This window comes from Seriola lalandi, unplaced genomic scaffold, assembly GCF_002814215.2.
Source record: "Seriola lalandi dorsalis isolate HSWRI2012SDOR001 ecotype SW California unplaced genomic scaffold, Sedor1 jcf7180002054966, whole genome shotgun sequence".
NCBI lineage: Eukaryota > Metazoa > Chordata > Actinopteri > Carangiformes > Carangidae > Seriola > Seriola lalandi.
Window position 1 is genome coordinate 1,745,038 of NW_019525517.1, and position 17,000 is coordinate 1,762,037.

Genomic DNA, 17,000 nt, shown 5'->3' on the forward strand with positions numbered 1-17,000 from the left:
TTTTTTTCAACAAGTATCCTTGGAGAGTGTTGCAGTGTCATTCCTTTAGGGTTCATTTTTTTCCAATAGTATATTTTGCAGTGCTTTCAAATATCACCATTTCAGCACGGGAAGTCTCCCAATGTATATAGCTCATTTTTAACAAGCAGCATCCTCTTTCAGATAAAAGATTTATCTTTTGCACCTCAAAAATATCCATCATCACAAGTGGCTCAACAAAGAACACAGAGGTTCAGTTACATTTCGTCTTTAGAATTGGCAAGACAGGATTTGATCTATGTGGTGTGATAGCTGGTGCAAGACATGGTGCGTGCAGCATTTCAGACATGGTATTTTCAGTTATAGTGACTGAAAATACCATGTGCATAGAAGTGTATAGAAGTGTTTCAGCGGCAGTTCTATAGGTGAAATCAATGAGCAAAGTCAGGGATGATTTTCCAGACATTGAGATATTACCAAGTGTCAATGAAAGCACGGTGCAACAGCGATGTGCAGAAGGCCACATCAGTGTTGCAATAGATAGGAACAACTTCCACATCTGCCAGCTAAGAACAAGAAAATGAGGCCACAGTCTGCACACCATCACCACAGTCAGATGTTGAGGAGAAGAAAATATGACGTTGTATGGTAAATTTTGTTGCAATGTATGTATACAGTAGGCAGTCGATGAATTCTGCATTGTTAACATGCTTGTGGTGGGAATGTTATAGTCTTTAGTGCCACATTAGGCCCCTCAAAGGCAACTGATCAGTGTTTGAAAGCCACATCTTACCCATAATGTTGCAGGCCACATTTGTGGTCACTGTAAGTGGATACTTGCAGCAGTATAATCTGCAGTGTCACAAAGAACTCATCATCACAGGGTGACTAAGGGGAAGGCGTTCATTGAACACATTCATATTTTGTGTGGAAGCTGAGCTGAACGAATCAGTTTACAGATGATGAACGTGAACGTGAGTGAGCCACTCACATTTTACGACAGTTTTACGGCACACTGCATGACGTCTCCATAGACACGGGGCTGATGATGGATGGGTAGAAGGAGGTTCTGTTGAAAAAGAATAGCGGCCTATTTATTTAAAAATTAAAAATAAAATAAAAAAGAACAAATGAACATGAACTAGTTCATTTTCATCTGTATGAACTGAACTTTGAACTAGTTCGTTTTAAGTGTGAACTGGCACAATAGCTGCATGAGAGCTGAAGGCAATAGGTCCAGCCAGTGATTGTAGTCCGACATGTAATACTGCTGTCGCAAAAAATTGGGGGCATGAAAAATTAGATGATTTTCTCAATAGAAACCTGAAATAATGGAGAAATCTAAACCCAGATCTCCACTATGTTCATTGTTGTTCCCTGTTTTCCTCTTACGGTTCAGGGCAACAGCTGTAAGGTCCTCCCGCTAAAATAACAATTATTTTGCCAGAACTATAGAACGTAACTCCCACACAGCACCATCACAGACAACAACAGCAGCATTGTTCTCACCAACACTGAACTGTCCTGTACATCTGACTGATCTGCACATTTTGTGCATTCAGTGTTATTCATGAAGTCTGTCTGCTGAAAGTAAATTGTGCACGTTCTGCTGTGTGGTAGTTAAAACACTTTTCCTTCCGTTTGGCGTCACATTAAGAATTTACAATGGCATTTTTCCAGTCTATTGACCTGTTTATTTAGCCATGAAAAGAAAAGTGCACAATAAAATCCTATGAGTACTTGATGACAGCCTGTCAAAAATACAATATACTTCCAAAAACAGCACAATAAATACAGAATGTAGTAATGAGCAATTACTCCTTGTATTTTATTCCAGCAGTTCACTCAAGTATTATTCCCTGATAGTGTTTTCATTTTTGTTTAACCTGTTTTTGATTGTCAGGGTGAGTTATTTTATTTACCAGTAGAAACTATATTTGACTATATCTGAGTGTCTGAATGACGTCAGTTTTATGGTTACCTGGAATCTTGATCCATTTGTCCCCTCTGCCCTGAGGAGGCCTGTTTCTTTTTCTTAACTTTAACAGTCCCTGACAGCTGCTGACAAACCTTCTCATCTCCCCTCAGCTTCATTTCAGGTGGAGGACGTTCTTGCCAACTTATCCAGCACATTAAAGTCATGCACTGTCTTTTAGATTCACTTTAATGACATTTTCTGAAATTCTATTTGTGGAAAAAGACACTTTTAAAGATCGTATTTTATCCTTTTTTAGATGCAGTGATGAGTCAACAGTTTAATCATTTCAGCTCATTCATATATAGTTCTTTCCCTTTGATTTTACCGTTCCTCATCGCTCAGCTGCAAATATTTCTTCAACTTGTTGGACAATAAATAGAAAACAAAACCGCATTTGACAACATTTGATCTCTTTTTCAAACAAATAAGGAATAAGGTGTATAAGGTTAGACAAAATATGTTCCAGTCTGGTTTTATCAAGACTGGATTACCAACTGAGCAACTGCCCTTTGGCTTCAGACCCTCAGGGGCCAAACAACCCCATTGTCACTCTCAGTCAATGGGGCCCAGCACAAAATTGGCCCAAATTTCCCTCAGATTAATACAGCCATGGATGTCATTGATCAAATGTGTGTACTCATGATAATTCGCTTTTCATCATCAGTTTCTTATGAACAAGGTTCACAATATCAAAAATGTTTTATGCACGTAGAAATGATCACTTTATTAACATGTCGTCTTCTCAAGTCACTTATTGTGATTTATGTTTAAGTAGGAAAATCTTCAGGCAGGTTTTCACATCAATCCAATTGTCATTAATGATCTGAAGAATGTGAACGTGAGACATAAAGGGGTGAATTTGTTACTTGGGAGATGGTTGTGCCAAAAGAAGATGAGGAATTTTTTTTCTTCTGCATGTGTATGACTAACAAGGTTTGCCTCTCAAGTTTCTCTAAAACTGCTTTCATTTATTTTCTCCCTTGGAACTCACGCTGCATCTTTCCTTTAACGATCTCACGCTCACAAACACATGCTATTACACACACAGACACACACACTACTCCTCTTAATCTATGTCTGCTGAAGTGGGCTTTAATGAGGTGTGAACAGAGGACCACAACCCTCTCCCTCCTTTTTCATCTTCCCTCTCTCTCACCCCTGAGAGCAACAGACAGACAGAGCGACAAAGACTTACAGCAAGCGGCAAACAGATAGGGGTGGAGGGAGAGAAGGCGATGGTAGAGTTAATGGGAGAGAACGAGGTCTTTTTTCTATTTCATTACTCCATCCCCCCATCCATCATCATGTGATCACAACGAGAGCAGATCACAGGGCCTGTGAGGGACACTTTAAAGATTTTCTCCGTAGCTGATACCAACATCAGGCTTTTCAATGTTTATGTGTGCAGGAATGCGTGTGCGTAAGTGTGTGTAATGTGCTTATACTGTTTGTGTGTAGGGAAGTGGGTCAGGCTGGATGTGTTTCTAGCCCCTCAGCGAAAAGCCTGCCCACTCCCACTCATAATAACCCACCACAGAATTATGGTTTTGTAGTTGAAGACCAGCCAGATTCACTAATGCATCTCAAATTTGTGTGTCTGTGTGTGAATGTGTGTTTGCATGCCTTCTAGCATGGTGGGATCCCACTGACGAACAACATATCAGCAGCGTGCCCTTGATTTGGATGAAGGGCAGTATCTCTGCTAGAATTAAACAGCATTCTCATGCTTTGTTACCTTTAGCTTTAAACTTGCACCACACTTTCCCAACATCAACCTCATGTTCGCTGAGCTTATTAAAAATACACCACAACTTTGATTACCTTCCAGGTTTGGGATTTCACCTTCATCTGGCTCAGCACAACCTGCGAGTCAAAATAATAATTCACATCTGAAAGAGAGAGAGAGTCTCTGTATTCTCGAGACCTGTCCGCACGACTGTTTTTTAAATAGAAAAACATCCATCTTCTCTGCTTAAATTGCAAAGTGAGGTTACCACAGTCAACAGCATGTCATGTCCCTGTAATCGAGATACAATAGAGAGATCCTGTTTGCTCAGATGTAATTCTGGAAATGGGAACTACCACAGGCAATGGACATAGGAGACTAAGCCCTCAGCTGAAACAGTAGATAACTCAGCAACAGTGTTTTCCCTCTGGCCTTGATAGAATCTCCCATTTACACTGGCCCACACCGACAGACTGGTTATGGAGAATCCCAATGGGGCTATGTTATGAGTATTTGGAGAACTACAATAGATGTGCATAATATTATATGGGTATTATATGAGGAAAAACATGGCATCCTTAAGTCAGTCTTGAGTTGCTACAGCAGACCGTGTGTTACTATATGATATGACAACAGTAACAATACTCACATGCCCAAATGTACATTGGAACAGGTTCTGGTAATCTTTGAAATCTTTGCCCTGAGGTCATCCCTTTGTAATTTGTTGGAAAAATTCACAGCACATGTTGTGAAAAATGCATCGTAAATGTCCTGCTAACATGAGACTCTTTAAGTGCTCATACGGCCATGTGATTGTTGTTGTAAGACAGATTTTAAAAATGAGATCCTATCATTTAATGCTAACATAACGTTTGGAAAAAGTGCAAATAGCAAAGAAATATCAAATCACTGTAGGGTTTTTTTCAAATATAGTGACATTAGAAATGACAAAAAACAACAAAAGGTAAGATCACTATAGAGTCACTAAACCCATATCTAGATTTTGATATGTTCTTTCTCTGACCTCAGAACAGGACCTTGGTTACATGATATCGAGCTATCGAGATATTCAAGCTAGTGTGTGACCTTGCTGGTAGAATATTATATATATATATATATATATATATTCACACATACTGTACTGGGTTTAAACCTAAGTCTAAATTTTGTGTTCACTTTCATATCAAGTCGCAGAGACCAGTAGATTTGGTAAACATAAATGTGCTGTGTGCAGCTGTGTTGTATTAATAACACATGACTAGATTTCTGGGTATGATGAGTGCAGTTAGTGCTAGTACAGAAGCAGCTGTAAAGCTTTCAGGTTATTTCCAACCTGTGCTGCATTTTCTATTTTCCTGTTTATAACATCCTGGCAATTGATTGTGTAACTTCATTCACCATTATGTTTTCCTACATCAAGCTGATACTCGAGGCAGTTGCTAGGGGTTCCTCTCTATAATGCATAACAATTGGCCAATGAAATCTCAGATAGTTCAAAAGAAGAGGTGATTAAAATGTTGATTTAACATATTAACCCTTTATAGTGCTGCAGTTATACAGAATCGGAGTGGATCTTATGGATTTGGGTAAATTATCACAATTATTATATTTTATATATTTCAGTATCATCTTATGAAATTGAAGTGATCTGTTTTCTTATTTTATCATTAATGCAACTGCAAAATGTATAATTTCAGTCTTACTTGCTCAGTATAAGCAACGAGCTGTGGCTCCAGGTTTGATGTTTGTATCCGTAGCTGAGTTCTCTTTTCATGTTACTATAAATACACGCAGCTATATCCCTTCCTGTGCACCATTTTCTCCCTTTAGATTCTCTGTCTCATATAAGACAAACCATCGGTGGAAAAACTCGTTTTTCTTTTCATGTCATAATGAAACAAAATAATCTAAGCATATTTCATCGAGCAAAAGGTAATTAAGGTAATGAGATTTCTTTATACAGCATTGAAACATGCCAGGCACAAGGAAAGGCATAATTCGCTGTGGTTAATTTTTGAATTTGTAATTAATGAGCTCACATAGGCATTTATTTTCTGATATCAGCCCACTCCTCATCAAATTGCATGATCCTTTATTTGCGACCATGTCATGATTTTGTCTGTCAATTGATTGGACATCAGAACAATGGAGAGGTTTTTCATAAACAGTGAGTGAGTGGACACCAGAGTTGGCACCAGCAGGAAACTAAATGCAACTTATCTTCACACTATATATGTTCCCTCCATTTTTGTTTATTTTAATCTCACCAGTACCATTTGACATTTTCAGATGATGTGCTCATCAGACTTGTCCGCTTGGAAAGTCTGCACACGGTTAACATTTATCGCAGTGTTTCTCTGATATGTTGCTTTTAAAAATGGTTTGTTTTTCTGCAAAGATACAACAGTCTTCCACTGAAGACTTCCACTGATTACATAGACTGTATAGTAATTTTTGTTTCTTCATTGCAAGTTGAGACTCAAAATTTGTCATTAAAATGTCTGGTGAATTGACCTGACATGGTCCTCTAGCAATGAATTGTGTAAATTATGACTCTTGTATGTCAGGGACAAAGTCTGAAGTAGTGTAATGCTGAGCTACAAAACCTGCTATGGAGGAGTGACGGTAAATAGATGAGTCAACAGAGCGTTACTTTGACACCGCTGTTCACAGGCCATTTCCTATCAGCAGTAATGTTTGTCTCTTTTAATCATGACTGATGATCTTTCCCTAACCTCAACCAAGTTGCCTAAGCTTAATCAAACCTGAGCCATAGGTGGTAGCAGAAGAAGAAAATGGTCAAATGGCATTCTGCCATTTACTATCATTTGGAGGACTTACCAATAAATATAAATCTTCATACAATCTTTATAACTGATGATATTAATGAGGAGCCTTCATATACACCAGAGATTTTGCAACATGATACCCAAGCAAAATATATTTCAGCTGTAGATGAAAAATAGTATTTTGGCCGATTAAGTTCACTATCAAGGAGAAGAATACCAGAATATATAAATGGAGAATCCATTGATCTGCAGTTATTGGGATGACAACTAACCAGAAGGCTTTTTTTTAGCAAAACAGCCGATATCAACATATAGCTGCATGCTAACTCTCTCTGCTGTGGTGAGTTATATCACCACATCAGTGAAGTGTATAGAGGATCCAGTTCAGTGTCAACTTATAAAATCTTCCTTCATTCTGTCGCTCCTCACTAAAACTCGCCCATTTTTTTAAGGTCAGCTCCACAATCACCAATCCAGTCAAACCACAAGTCATTTGTACCGAAACAGGCGCTATCCCTCAGAGAATTTCTAAGCGTGCAGAGAAAGAAAACCTTTCTGATTCCACTTTGAAGACTAGAACCAATTAGGGAATCATTATAATGAGGAGCCTCTAAGTGCACATCTTTTGTTACTCAGCAGCTGTCTAATTGGTGTTGGTGTATTTCAAAGGGAGATGGGACGAAAACTGTTCTAAAGTAACTGTGATACATTTTTAAAGTAGCAACTCTCTCATGGCTGACTTTTTGACAATATATATCACATGGCTTTTTGTTATTATGCTAGCATTCATGGTTTTCCAAGAAACACCCATTTTCCAGTCATACTTGCTGTACACAGCTGAAAATACTGAATCTCCCACAGCAGATCTCAACCTTCCCATGCTGTGAATGATTTTTACCTAAGGATGTAATATAAATTCAGACACGATTCAGTAGTTACACAGCTACTGTATATACAGCACATTTTGTACTGTAGTCCACATCCATGCCGTATCATGACTTACACATTCATTTATACAAGGAACGAAAAGCATTAGTATTGTGTATTTATTGATGTTTAAAGCTTTGGATTGATCGATTGATAATTCTGATTCATAGTAACTCATCCAATTTTTCTCTGTCCACTCTTCAAATATTAAATTTGCGTGTATTTGTTCCCGTTTTAATGCAGCTTTTATTGTGGTCTTAAATGAATAAATCATACTCCCACTGTCCATGGGGGAGAAAGATATGGAATTCAATGTGCTCTTTCTTTCTTTCTGTTTGTCTTTTCACAGCCCCACTAACAGACAAGCCGCCAAAAATCCTTTTCCCCTCAGAGAGCCAAATGAGCATCATAGAGATGGCAATAGGTAAGAAAATGTTTCTTTCCCCACACTGATTGTTTTTTTACTGTCTGTCGATGGAGCGTGTGGTGTCATACTTGTGGCATATGCCTGCTCGTCACAATGGCATTGCTTCAGATTTCTAGATTAGTCGATCAAAGCCAATTCCCCAGAAGTCTTGTTCTACTTAACAGCTATATGTCAGTTTCTTCCTTCCTCCCTTGGGGTCAAATGGAATTAGTGAATAATTTTAATGGGTTTCTGGTTCATTCTGTAAATCTTTTATTTACCACAACTGCAGAGAGATCTAGGCCTTTATCTGAAACCTCTCAGTTTCTCTATTCCACATTTTTATACAGTATTTTATCATATTCAGTAAGAAGATCTTTTCCCATTTTAATATTTCATTGATGCTGTTTGCTCAACATTTCCTCCATGTTTACCTTGTCGTTTTGATAAATTCAGGAAAGTTACCAATCTAATCTATCAGTACAACAGCAGTAATGTCATTCTCACCGAACTCTCACAGCTATGTGTTTTTTTTTAACAGAAATACTGTTTTCATGCACGAATTAAAGCAAATCAATCCTATTTTGATGTTTTTCCCCCTCGCTGGTGAGCTACTTTCAGTGAAACTCCTGTACAAATGTTTTACATAAAAACCTTCCAGCAGCTCAAGTTGCATTCTCCCTCCTGTTTCTGCCAGTGTTAAGTGTCATTGGCAGTCACTCAATACTGATTGAAAGAACAGCAAAGTAGAAAAGATTGCAAATTATTAGTGACTGAAAACAGTATTTCAATTAGAAAGAGAAAGCAGCCAATCAGTACGTCTGCGTGTCAGTGTAGAATGAGTATACTGAGGAATTCTTGCTGCGGAAATGTACATTATGCTGGATTTACGATATCAGCCAAGATATTGTATTTTTCTTGTAAGGAACCAGTTTATGGTGCTTACAGTGTGATACTCCAAATATTTGATACCAAGGCATTTTAAGACAAAGCCTAACAATGATTATAATAAACTAACTACTTTAAGAAACTGCTATTTAACAAACCTGCTGACACTCATTGCTTCTCTAAGACTTTGACTATTAGAATGACAGTTTTCAGGTTGAGAGGTTCAGTTGATCGAAAAGAACATATCTTCACCTTTGCTTCTGCTGGTAACTAACCATGCAGACAGTTTTGCATTTAATTTACACAGGTATTTAAATATGTGTCAGACATTTTTGCCTCCACCCTAGAACATTAGGGAATGAAATGTAATTTGTTGCGTAAGCAACCCTTTAAAGTGTCTTATGCTATCACAAATATTTATCTCACCTTGTTATAGAGCATGTTGTAATGTTTTGATCTCCATTATTTTCCTATACAATATATTTATGTTTGGTTGCAGCACAGATCTGACTTGAAGTGACCAAAAATTTTCAGTATAAAACTTTCAGTTAGGTTTGTTCATTCTCTGTGCCCCTTTCTGAATGGACCTGGAGTTTTCATCATGGTAGAAGAAAAACAGGATGAGTCACTGGTCACATGTGTTTATGAAAAAGAAAGTGATTCAGTGGGTATGAAAGCCATGTTTTCTGCTTTTTCTCCTCCTATCGTATGGAGTGCCTCTTCATTTTATTTGTGCTCATCACATCTATCTTGGTTATCTTGTGCAGCATGAATGCAGCTTGTGTTTGTTCAGCTGTAATGAGGCACTAATGAATCAAAGTGGTACTTCTGAGAAACCATGCACGATCTTTCTTCACATTATCTTTAAATTCATAATCTTAGCATCGCCTCAAATGATCGCCTCCAATTGTGCCTCATGTGGCTGCCACAGAACAGTAGCCTTTCGTTTGCCTTACCAGCTTTTGAAGCACAGGGACTCCTGGGAAAATTCCCGCTTTGTGCCTTATTGGGCGAAAGCTCAGCTGTTGGTGGAAGGGAAAATGGGTCATGATGGAGGCTTCCTTTGAAGTAAATTTGTCATGGGCGATGAACACAACTGGCTTGCAGAGGTAAATGGTGGCAATCAGAAAATAGGCGCAAATCATTGTAGCTTTGAATTGATGATGGATAAAAGCCTCTCCAGCTTTTTCCATGTGATTAAGTGTTTCATAGCGGATGATAGTGATTCAGTGTCTGTTCCCTGATGGCTGATCAAAACAGGCAATACATTTCCAAAGAAAGAAAGAATATGTACCTCCTTTCTTGTTTTTGAACTCTGTATTTTTTACACTCTTTCAGGTGTTTCAAGTTTTTTAGCTCCCTAGACCTTCATACCCTCGGCTAACTGTATCAGATATAATTTTCAACTTGATTTAGATTTTCAGTGAAGGATTAGCCAGAACTGTTTTTATGCTCCACATATGCACCCATTGATATTCTACACAGAGTCAGTAGCACTGTGTACATAATACATGAATACATATTTGATTATTTGCCTGTACAAGCCCCTGTCACTTCCTCTCAGTGTTGGACCAGCATGCCTTTGTCATCCACAGAGAGCCCAGTCAAACACTGTGTATCCTTTTAGGGTTGTGGCAGCTTTGGCAGAATTTTAATATTCAGTCTCCCATGAAATATAGAAGCGTAAATGGCTTCAGCTGACAGTTAATTGGGCAGGTGAGAGGGAGAAAGCAAGAGGAGTGGGGAAAGGCAAATGTGGAGAGACACTTTTCAAGCTCTTGTTGCGCAACTCGAGGGATGAACAGAGAGAACAGAGGGATCTGTAAATGGGGGGCCCCAATTAATCAGAGCGCATTTTTTGTCCGTGGCCCGCTCCCTTTTTTGTCTCCTAATGGATGTGGTTCTTCAGTTATAATTGATTAAATTTAAAATGCTTGATTAAAACATGTTGTGTAAATGCTCTCCTTAGCCCTCGGCAGGCATGTCTTTCCACTGCTTTCACTGTGGGACAGATCAGATACAGTTTGAGTCTGTAATTCAGTCTGACAGTTCAATGCACACTGCTTTCACTCTGTCTTGTGCAGATGTAGAATAATTGACTGCAGTCTAGCCAAGCAGACTAACTGCAGTGCAAGTCTGTTTCTAGTAGACTGCTAATGCGTACGATTTGTAAACACTAAATACTTTGACAACGGGGTGATTAATTTCCTTAATGCATGAACATGTTTGTGTTTTCCCTGTTGAGTGAATGTGCAAAAAACTGCTCTTGTCACTTCTGTGCTCTTGAATCCGATCCAACCAGAGATTCAAACCAGCTTCCAAAAAGAAACCTGCGTCCTTTATTCTGCTGCTGGTGCCAGGTTTGATTTGTTATAATGCTGTTTTCAAGGCAGAGCTGACATGTCACTTGCGGCCTCTCTTGCCTACCTATCCTGACATTTTATTTTGGGTTAGATTGAATTTACGACCATGGTGGCGCCCTGTTTGTGATGTTCATTCTGGGAATACCCAGCAAGTTCCCCTGTGATCTTGATTGGCTGTTAAAACTTCAAGTTCTTTCAACTGCCTCCTTCCTCGGGATATCACACTTCATCCCCTGACACCTGACATTACGACACCATAGCCAGTTTTGTGAAATTGCAGCAGTGATGGTTTCTGCACCTCTTTGCTGAATTCCTCCAGAATTCACATTTAAGCTCACGCATGAATGCTCGACTTCCATCCAACTTTGGATATTGTTCTGCATCACCAATATGTGATATTCAATGAGTGAATTGTTTTATGTCAGAGTAATTGAATTTATTCACTTCTTCCAAAAACTGCCTTGTCTTCTTGCACCTCAGTTAATGATTTGATTTGCTTTGCTTTGCTTTGCTTTGCTTTGCTTTGCTTTGCTTTGCTTTGCTTTGGGGGACACATCTGAATTTGTTGTTTCCAGATGGGCTGTAGCTCAGCAACAATTTATGAACACAAGAAAGGGTCAAAGGTAATTGGTATATCTCCAACTTAAAACAGTCTTCTAGGCTGCTGTCCAGGAACAAATTAATGTTTGTGAAAGATAGTCCCATGTGTTATGGGAGCTTACTAAAGAATACACTATCAAACATTTATTTAGAAGTCTGAATGCTACAGTAGAGCATACAGTGATATCTTAAACAACGGTTTGCTTCCAACCTTTTGGCAACCATTAAAGAAAGGTCCTCTCCTTTTTCTACGTGACAAAGCCCCTGTGCAAAGAGCCGCGTCCATAAAGAAATGCTTTTTTGAGTTTGGCTGAATGCGAGTGAATCCTTTCAGTCAGGAGAGCCTTACCAGAAGAGTGGAGGTCGTTAGCATATTATTAATTCCTGTGGTTTAGAAATGAAATGTTCTATAATCAAATGTGTCTGTAATGTTATTGTGTCCACATACTTTTGACCACCTAGTGTATTATTGTTGTACTTTCAGTTTATGGGAACAGGATATATAATAATTGGTAAAATTACATATATATCAGTAATGAAATTCTTATTTTTTTTAATCATGTTAGTAGTATACACATACTGGCAAATATGTTTCTGAGGAGGATTCAACATATTATCACTACCAAGTGATACAAGGGGTTCTTTTAATTACATAGTTTGAAAAATGAGTATCACTTCCCCTCACAAAGGCTTATTGTGAAAATCCCTATTCTTCTCAGCCTCACCATAATAATGTGGCAATATGCATATGCACTCCTCTCAGAGGTTGAGCCTCCTCATTTCGTCGGTGGTGAATAATAACAGTGTAAACGGGAACTTGGTCTTCAGTCACTTGTTGGAAGGAGTCAAATTGTTTAATGGTATGAACAGAGAATATCTCAGTCAGAACAAAGCCGGCATTATCCTGAATTGAGTCTACGACCACATCAAATTAGAATTTACAGTCCTTTGGTTATCATGAGGTTATCCACATCAAACTACTGTTGTTCTTGTGCAGGTCAAGTTGCTTTGAGACTCCCATTTCCTTTAAGCTGAAATTGAAACCGTGAAGCTGAAAATCTAAATGGAGAAACTGAAACTCACCCTTCTCTGTCTAATTTACTACTTTTTTTTTTTTTTACACACTCTGTAGAAGAGTATCATTAGGAAGAAATGATGGACTGCACTTAGACAGCAGACAAAATGTCAACTTTCTCCACACTGACAGAATGTAGTTGAAACTCCGTCCAACAGATGGTTTTGAAATGTATAACCTTTACTTGACTTTATCAGTCTATGAATGTTGATCATCCCATTATCCTGGAGCAGATTTGCTCCTGTAGCTGTATGGATTTGATCATCTTATGGTGTGATGTTGGGGATCTTCTCACATTGATTCAGGCACCATTCTCAATATTTAATGATTAATATTGATGTCTTGGAGGTCCTGCTGACAGTCTGCAGAGGGATGAAGGCACACCATGCCACAGATAGTTAAACATGTGTGATAGATCATGTTCAAGGTAAATACCAAGAGTCCTGGAGAGAGGATGTAAACATCGAAGGGTCGGGAAGACATAATGATTACATGATCACGTGGTTTATTGATCTTCGTTTTGTTTTTTCCCCCTCTTTAGAAATCATGTATTGTCTTCAGATGACACCTTGAAGCTCAACTCAGACCTTTTTTAATTTTCCATTTCCATTTAAATAGTACATTTAGTACATTTAATAGGAAATACAGCATAAAACATACAAGAAAATTAAACTCAAAAGACACTAAGAAAAAAACTGAAATAAATACAAGGTCAAAATGCAAAAGCCCTGATATATTCCAACATGGACACCTGTGCAGGGCGTGACGGATAAAAAAAGTTAGAAAACATGGACCCCTATTGTTTTGTGGATGTAGGAAGTCCAACTTGGGATAATGACAATGATGAGCGCTGAAGATTGCTTTCATACTTGGGGAAAGTTTTCTGACAGTACGACTGTCGTAAAATCATGTAATTGTTCTGCTTTTGCTTTCACACTATAAACAAGCTGCTTTCACACCAGCCTAATGAACTGAACTGAACCAAACTGACAAATGCACCAGAGTTCGTTTGACCACCAGACAAGATTGGTGTGAAACCCTAAGTTTCTGTCAAGTGTGTTTATGGCTCAGGGCAAGTAATAGAAATATTTGGCCTAATTTACAAACTGCTACAAAAAATAACTTTGAAATGGCAACATGAAGCATTTCAAAGAAACCCACACAACTTGGCTCGGATGTGTCCAGACTTGACACTATTATAAATGAGGCCCGATGAGGTGTTTGTTTTCACTCTAATCCTCGAGTGTAAAAGCCACTCACCAGCTTTTGCAGCACAGGTACAGACGGCACACACTGATATTTTCCCTCTCAAGTTTTAACTGAAACACATCTTCAAAGTGTCACTCAGTGCAATGCAGCAGCTCTGTGTTATATTGTGTACGAAACATCATCTTCTAGCTCACACTTAGTTTGTCTTGTGCCTTTGAGCTCAGTTCTCATTCAACCATTTGACACATTTTAGTTTCCAAAAAAAAAAGAAGAAAAAAGAAACTCACGCACACGCTCAGCAACACCTATCCCTAATGTCACACACTTACACTCACATATACAACAGCCATCCCTCTTAATGTCACAGGCTCGGTGGAACGCTTCATCGATGCCAAAGGTTGAGAGGCCCTGGGATCAATATTACATCATTTCCCTCAATTAGGGCATATTTATTCCCCTCAAGTTATTGTACATCTGCGAGTGATCCTATCTGCATTCCTGGCAAGTCTCCAGTTGAGTCAAGGCCCTGGAGGGAGGAAAAGACGGAGTGAGATAAAGATGAAGAGAGAGGAGGAAAGAGAATGAGAGAGGAATGAAGGTAGGGGGAGTTTGGGCAAAGAGTCGGAGCAAGGGAGAAAAAGTGAGCGAGATCATTTAAGATTCACAGAGGGGATGAAATATGATGGTGTCTTACCTTGGGTTATTACAGATGAAAGTGGATACAAGACGGCGCTCTGTCCCAAATGGTTAATATGCCCTGCAGCATGGAGGCATAAATCGTGACTGTCATATTAGAGAGAGGGGCACTGTTGGTGATTGGACGGGATTCTTGGCGAAGGGATGCTCCCATTAGTGTTTTACATAAGTGCGGTAATGAGGGGGACCGTCTGTGCAAGCGCTTCATGAGACCTGAACGGCCCGCTGGACCAAGGGAAGCTAATTTTACTCAGCAGTTGAGGAAATTCACCAGAGCGCGACCGCGAGGATGATACCGTGGTCACATTTTGGATCACGATTGACCTCGAAAGTCAAGCTACTGTCCCACATTGACCATTCCCTGCTCTGCTTCCTGTCAGCAACTCCCACCTGCAGCCTTGTACCTGTCTCGGCAAACTAAGAGGAAAAAGGGCTGGAGGCATTTGCTCTCCTTAGCAGAAAATAGCATCAAGAACTGGCCGAGGCACTTGAGTATTAAGATATACGGCCTCTTATCTGTGCCAGCAAGGCTTCCGTCTCTGGGTGGACCTATTAATCATAAATTGGGCCTTAGCATGTAGTTTACCAAAAGTCTTAAGTTGTTGTTGTTTTCTATTTTTAGGTTTAATAGTTATAGTGTTCCTGCATTGCACCTGCATGTAGCGACTGAAAAAAGTCACAAAACTTCTACCATTGTCAGACTTGTAAACGTTAGCAGATCAGGAGATTATGAAATTGTTTGAAGAGGGCTACTGACTGACACGAGCACAGGCTGTTCATGACACATGGTGATTTAAAGTACACCTTGAAGTATTATGGATAACTGAGAAGAAAAATTGATTTTGCCTATATTGACTGTAGACTCATCTGCCAGCTGATTTATTTATTTATATCACCACTACTGCAGTGGTATAGTTATAGTGAATGCAGATTTAATGACAGTGAAAGCAGGGATGATGGGATTGATTGTTTGCAATCAACCCTCCTTTGATGCATAGAGGAAGTCAAAGTGATTGAAGATGTTATTTGCTTTTTTTGTAAATAAAAATACGAAAAGCATCAACATGTTTTACCCACGAGATGCCCAGGGCGGACGTGGAAGTGCTGTTTAGTAACTTAGTCATTCATTTTCAGACTTAATTTGATAGCACAATTGCACTGATTTGGAATCAGATGAAATATATTAATGGGAAAAAAAATTGAAACATATGAGTGTATGGTTTCAGATGGAGCATGGGAATTTCATTGAAATTACAGGAAAATGATTTAATGGAACAGATCTTGGCTTCAAAATATTGCTTTCTTTTTTTTCCCCAAAGCAGCTCTATCAACTTCTAATATCCAATGTCACTGTCCAGCGTCAGTGTTTTTAAAATGCCGCAGGTTAAGACTATAGTTTTTTTAAAAAGCCAAACATTACCACAGATACCAATGCAGTCATGGTGATGTTTTCACTTTACTGAAGTTTAAGATTTACGATTTTATTTCAGCTGTGGACTATCTATTCAGGCTGTCATAGCTGCAGCAGTGGTGTGTGTACGACCTTATGTTTCAGTACAACAACCCCCTCAGGCACTTGCTCTGTGATTGTTACTCTGGTGCTTTTGGGTTTGTTTTAACACAGTGCAACTTTAAAGCCACCGGTTTGTGGTTTTATCACTGGATTTTGCTTTATTTAGCCTTTCTCTGACTCATGTCTCCAGTGCTTCCACAGCACAGGTCCTCACGGAGTGCAGTCTGTGTAGTTCCAATCCAGATGTTGCCCTATCAACAGCTGTGTACTGCAGATCTGAGCTGGAATTTTAAATTGAGAAGCTTCCCCAACACACACACACACACACACACACACACAAACACACTTCCTCGTTTCTACTTTCTTCATGCTCCTTCCAGTACCATGATGTATCAGTAGCTTCCGCAGTGTAGCAGGTGATACTCCCTGTTTAATACTCAGCCTCATTCCAACACCAGCATATGGATTACCAACAGCAGGAAGACTCGCTCTGCGACTCGTTCGGCAGTGTGTGACGGCTTGGCACTCGAGAGCCACCTGCTTTAAATTTAAACGCACCTTTTAGTGTGGCAGTTAAGCACAGGATTTTTACAGCCATGAGATTAGCCCTCTGTTTAACCTCAAGACAGCGGTGTCACCTTGTTCTTTTGTGAGCCACAATTCAAGAACTTCAACTGCCAGCAGGCGGGGCAGACATAAATTTGCTCTGGTAACTAAGTTTTCATTCTAATTTCTTAGGTTGTTAGGTTGTTTGTCTTTTTTTACTACAGTTCTACTTCATCCCTGGATTTTGTTGATCTTTTTTCTCTGGAATGCTAAGAAAACCAGAGTAGCTTGCATTTTTCTTTCTC

The 17,000-nt window shown here is 39.1% G+C and overlaps 1 protein-coding gene across 1 annotated transcript in view; it reads left to right on the forward strand.

Annotated features, from left to right (window-relative positions):
- The window catches only part of LOC111646169 (interleukin-1 receptor accessory protein-like 1), a 226,714-nt gene that overhangs the window by 129,368 nt on the left and 80,346 nt on the right, over window positions 1–17,000 (forward strand). The window contains exon 6 of the mRNA XM_023395600.2: window positions 7,749–7,823. Within this exon, the coding sequence (XP_023251368.1) occupies window positions 7,749–7,823 (75 nt within the window). The remainder of the gene's footprint in view (window positions 1–7,748; window positions 7,824–17,000) is intronic.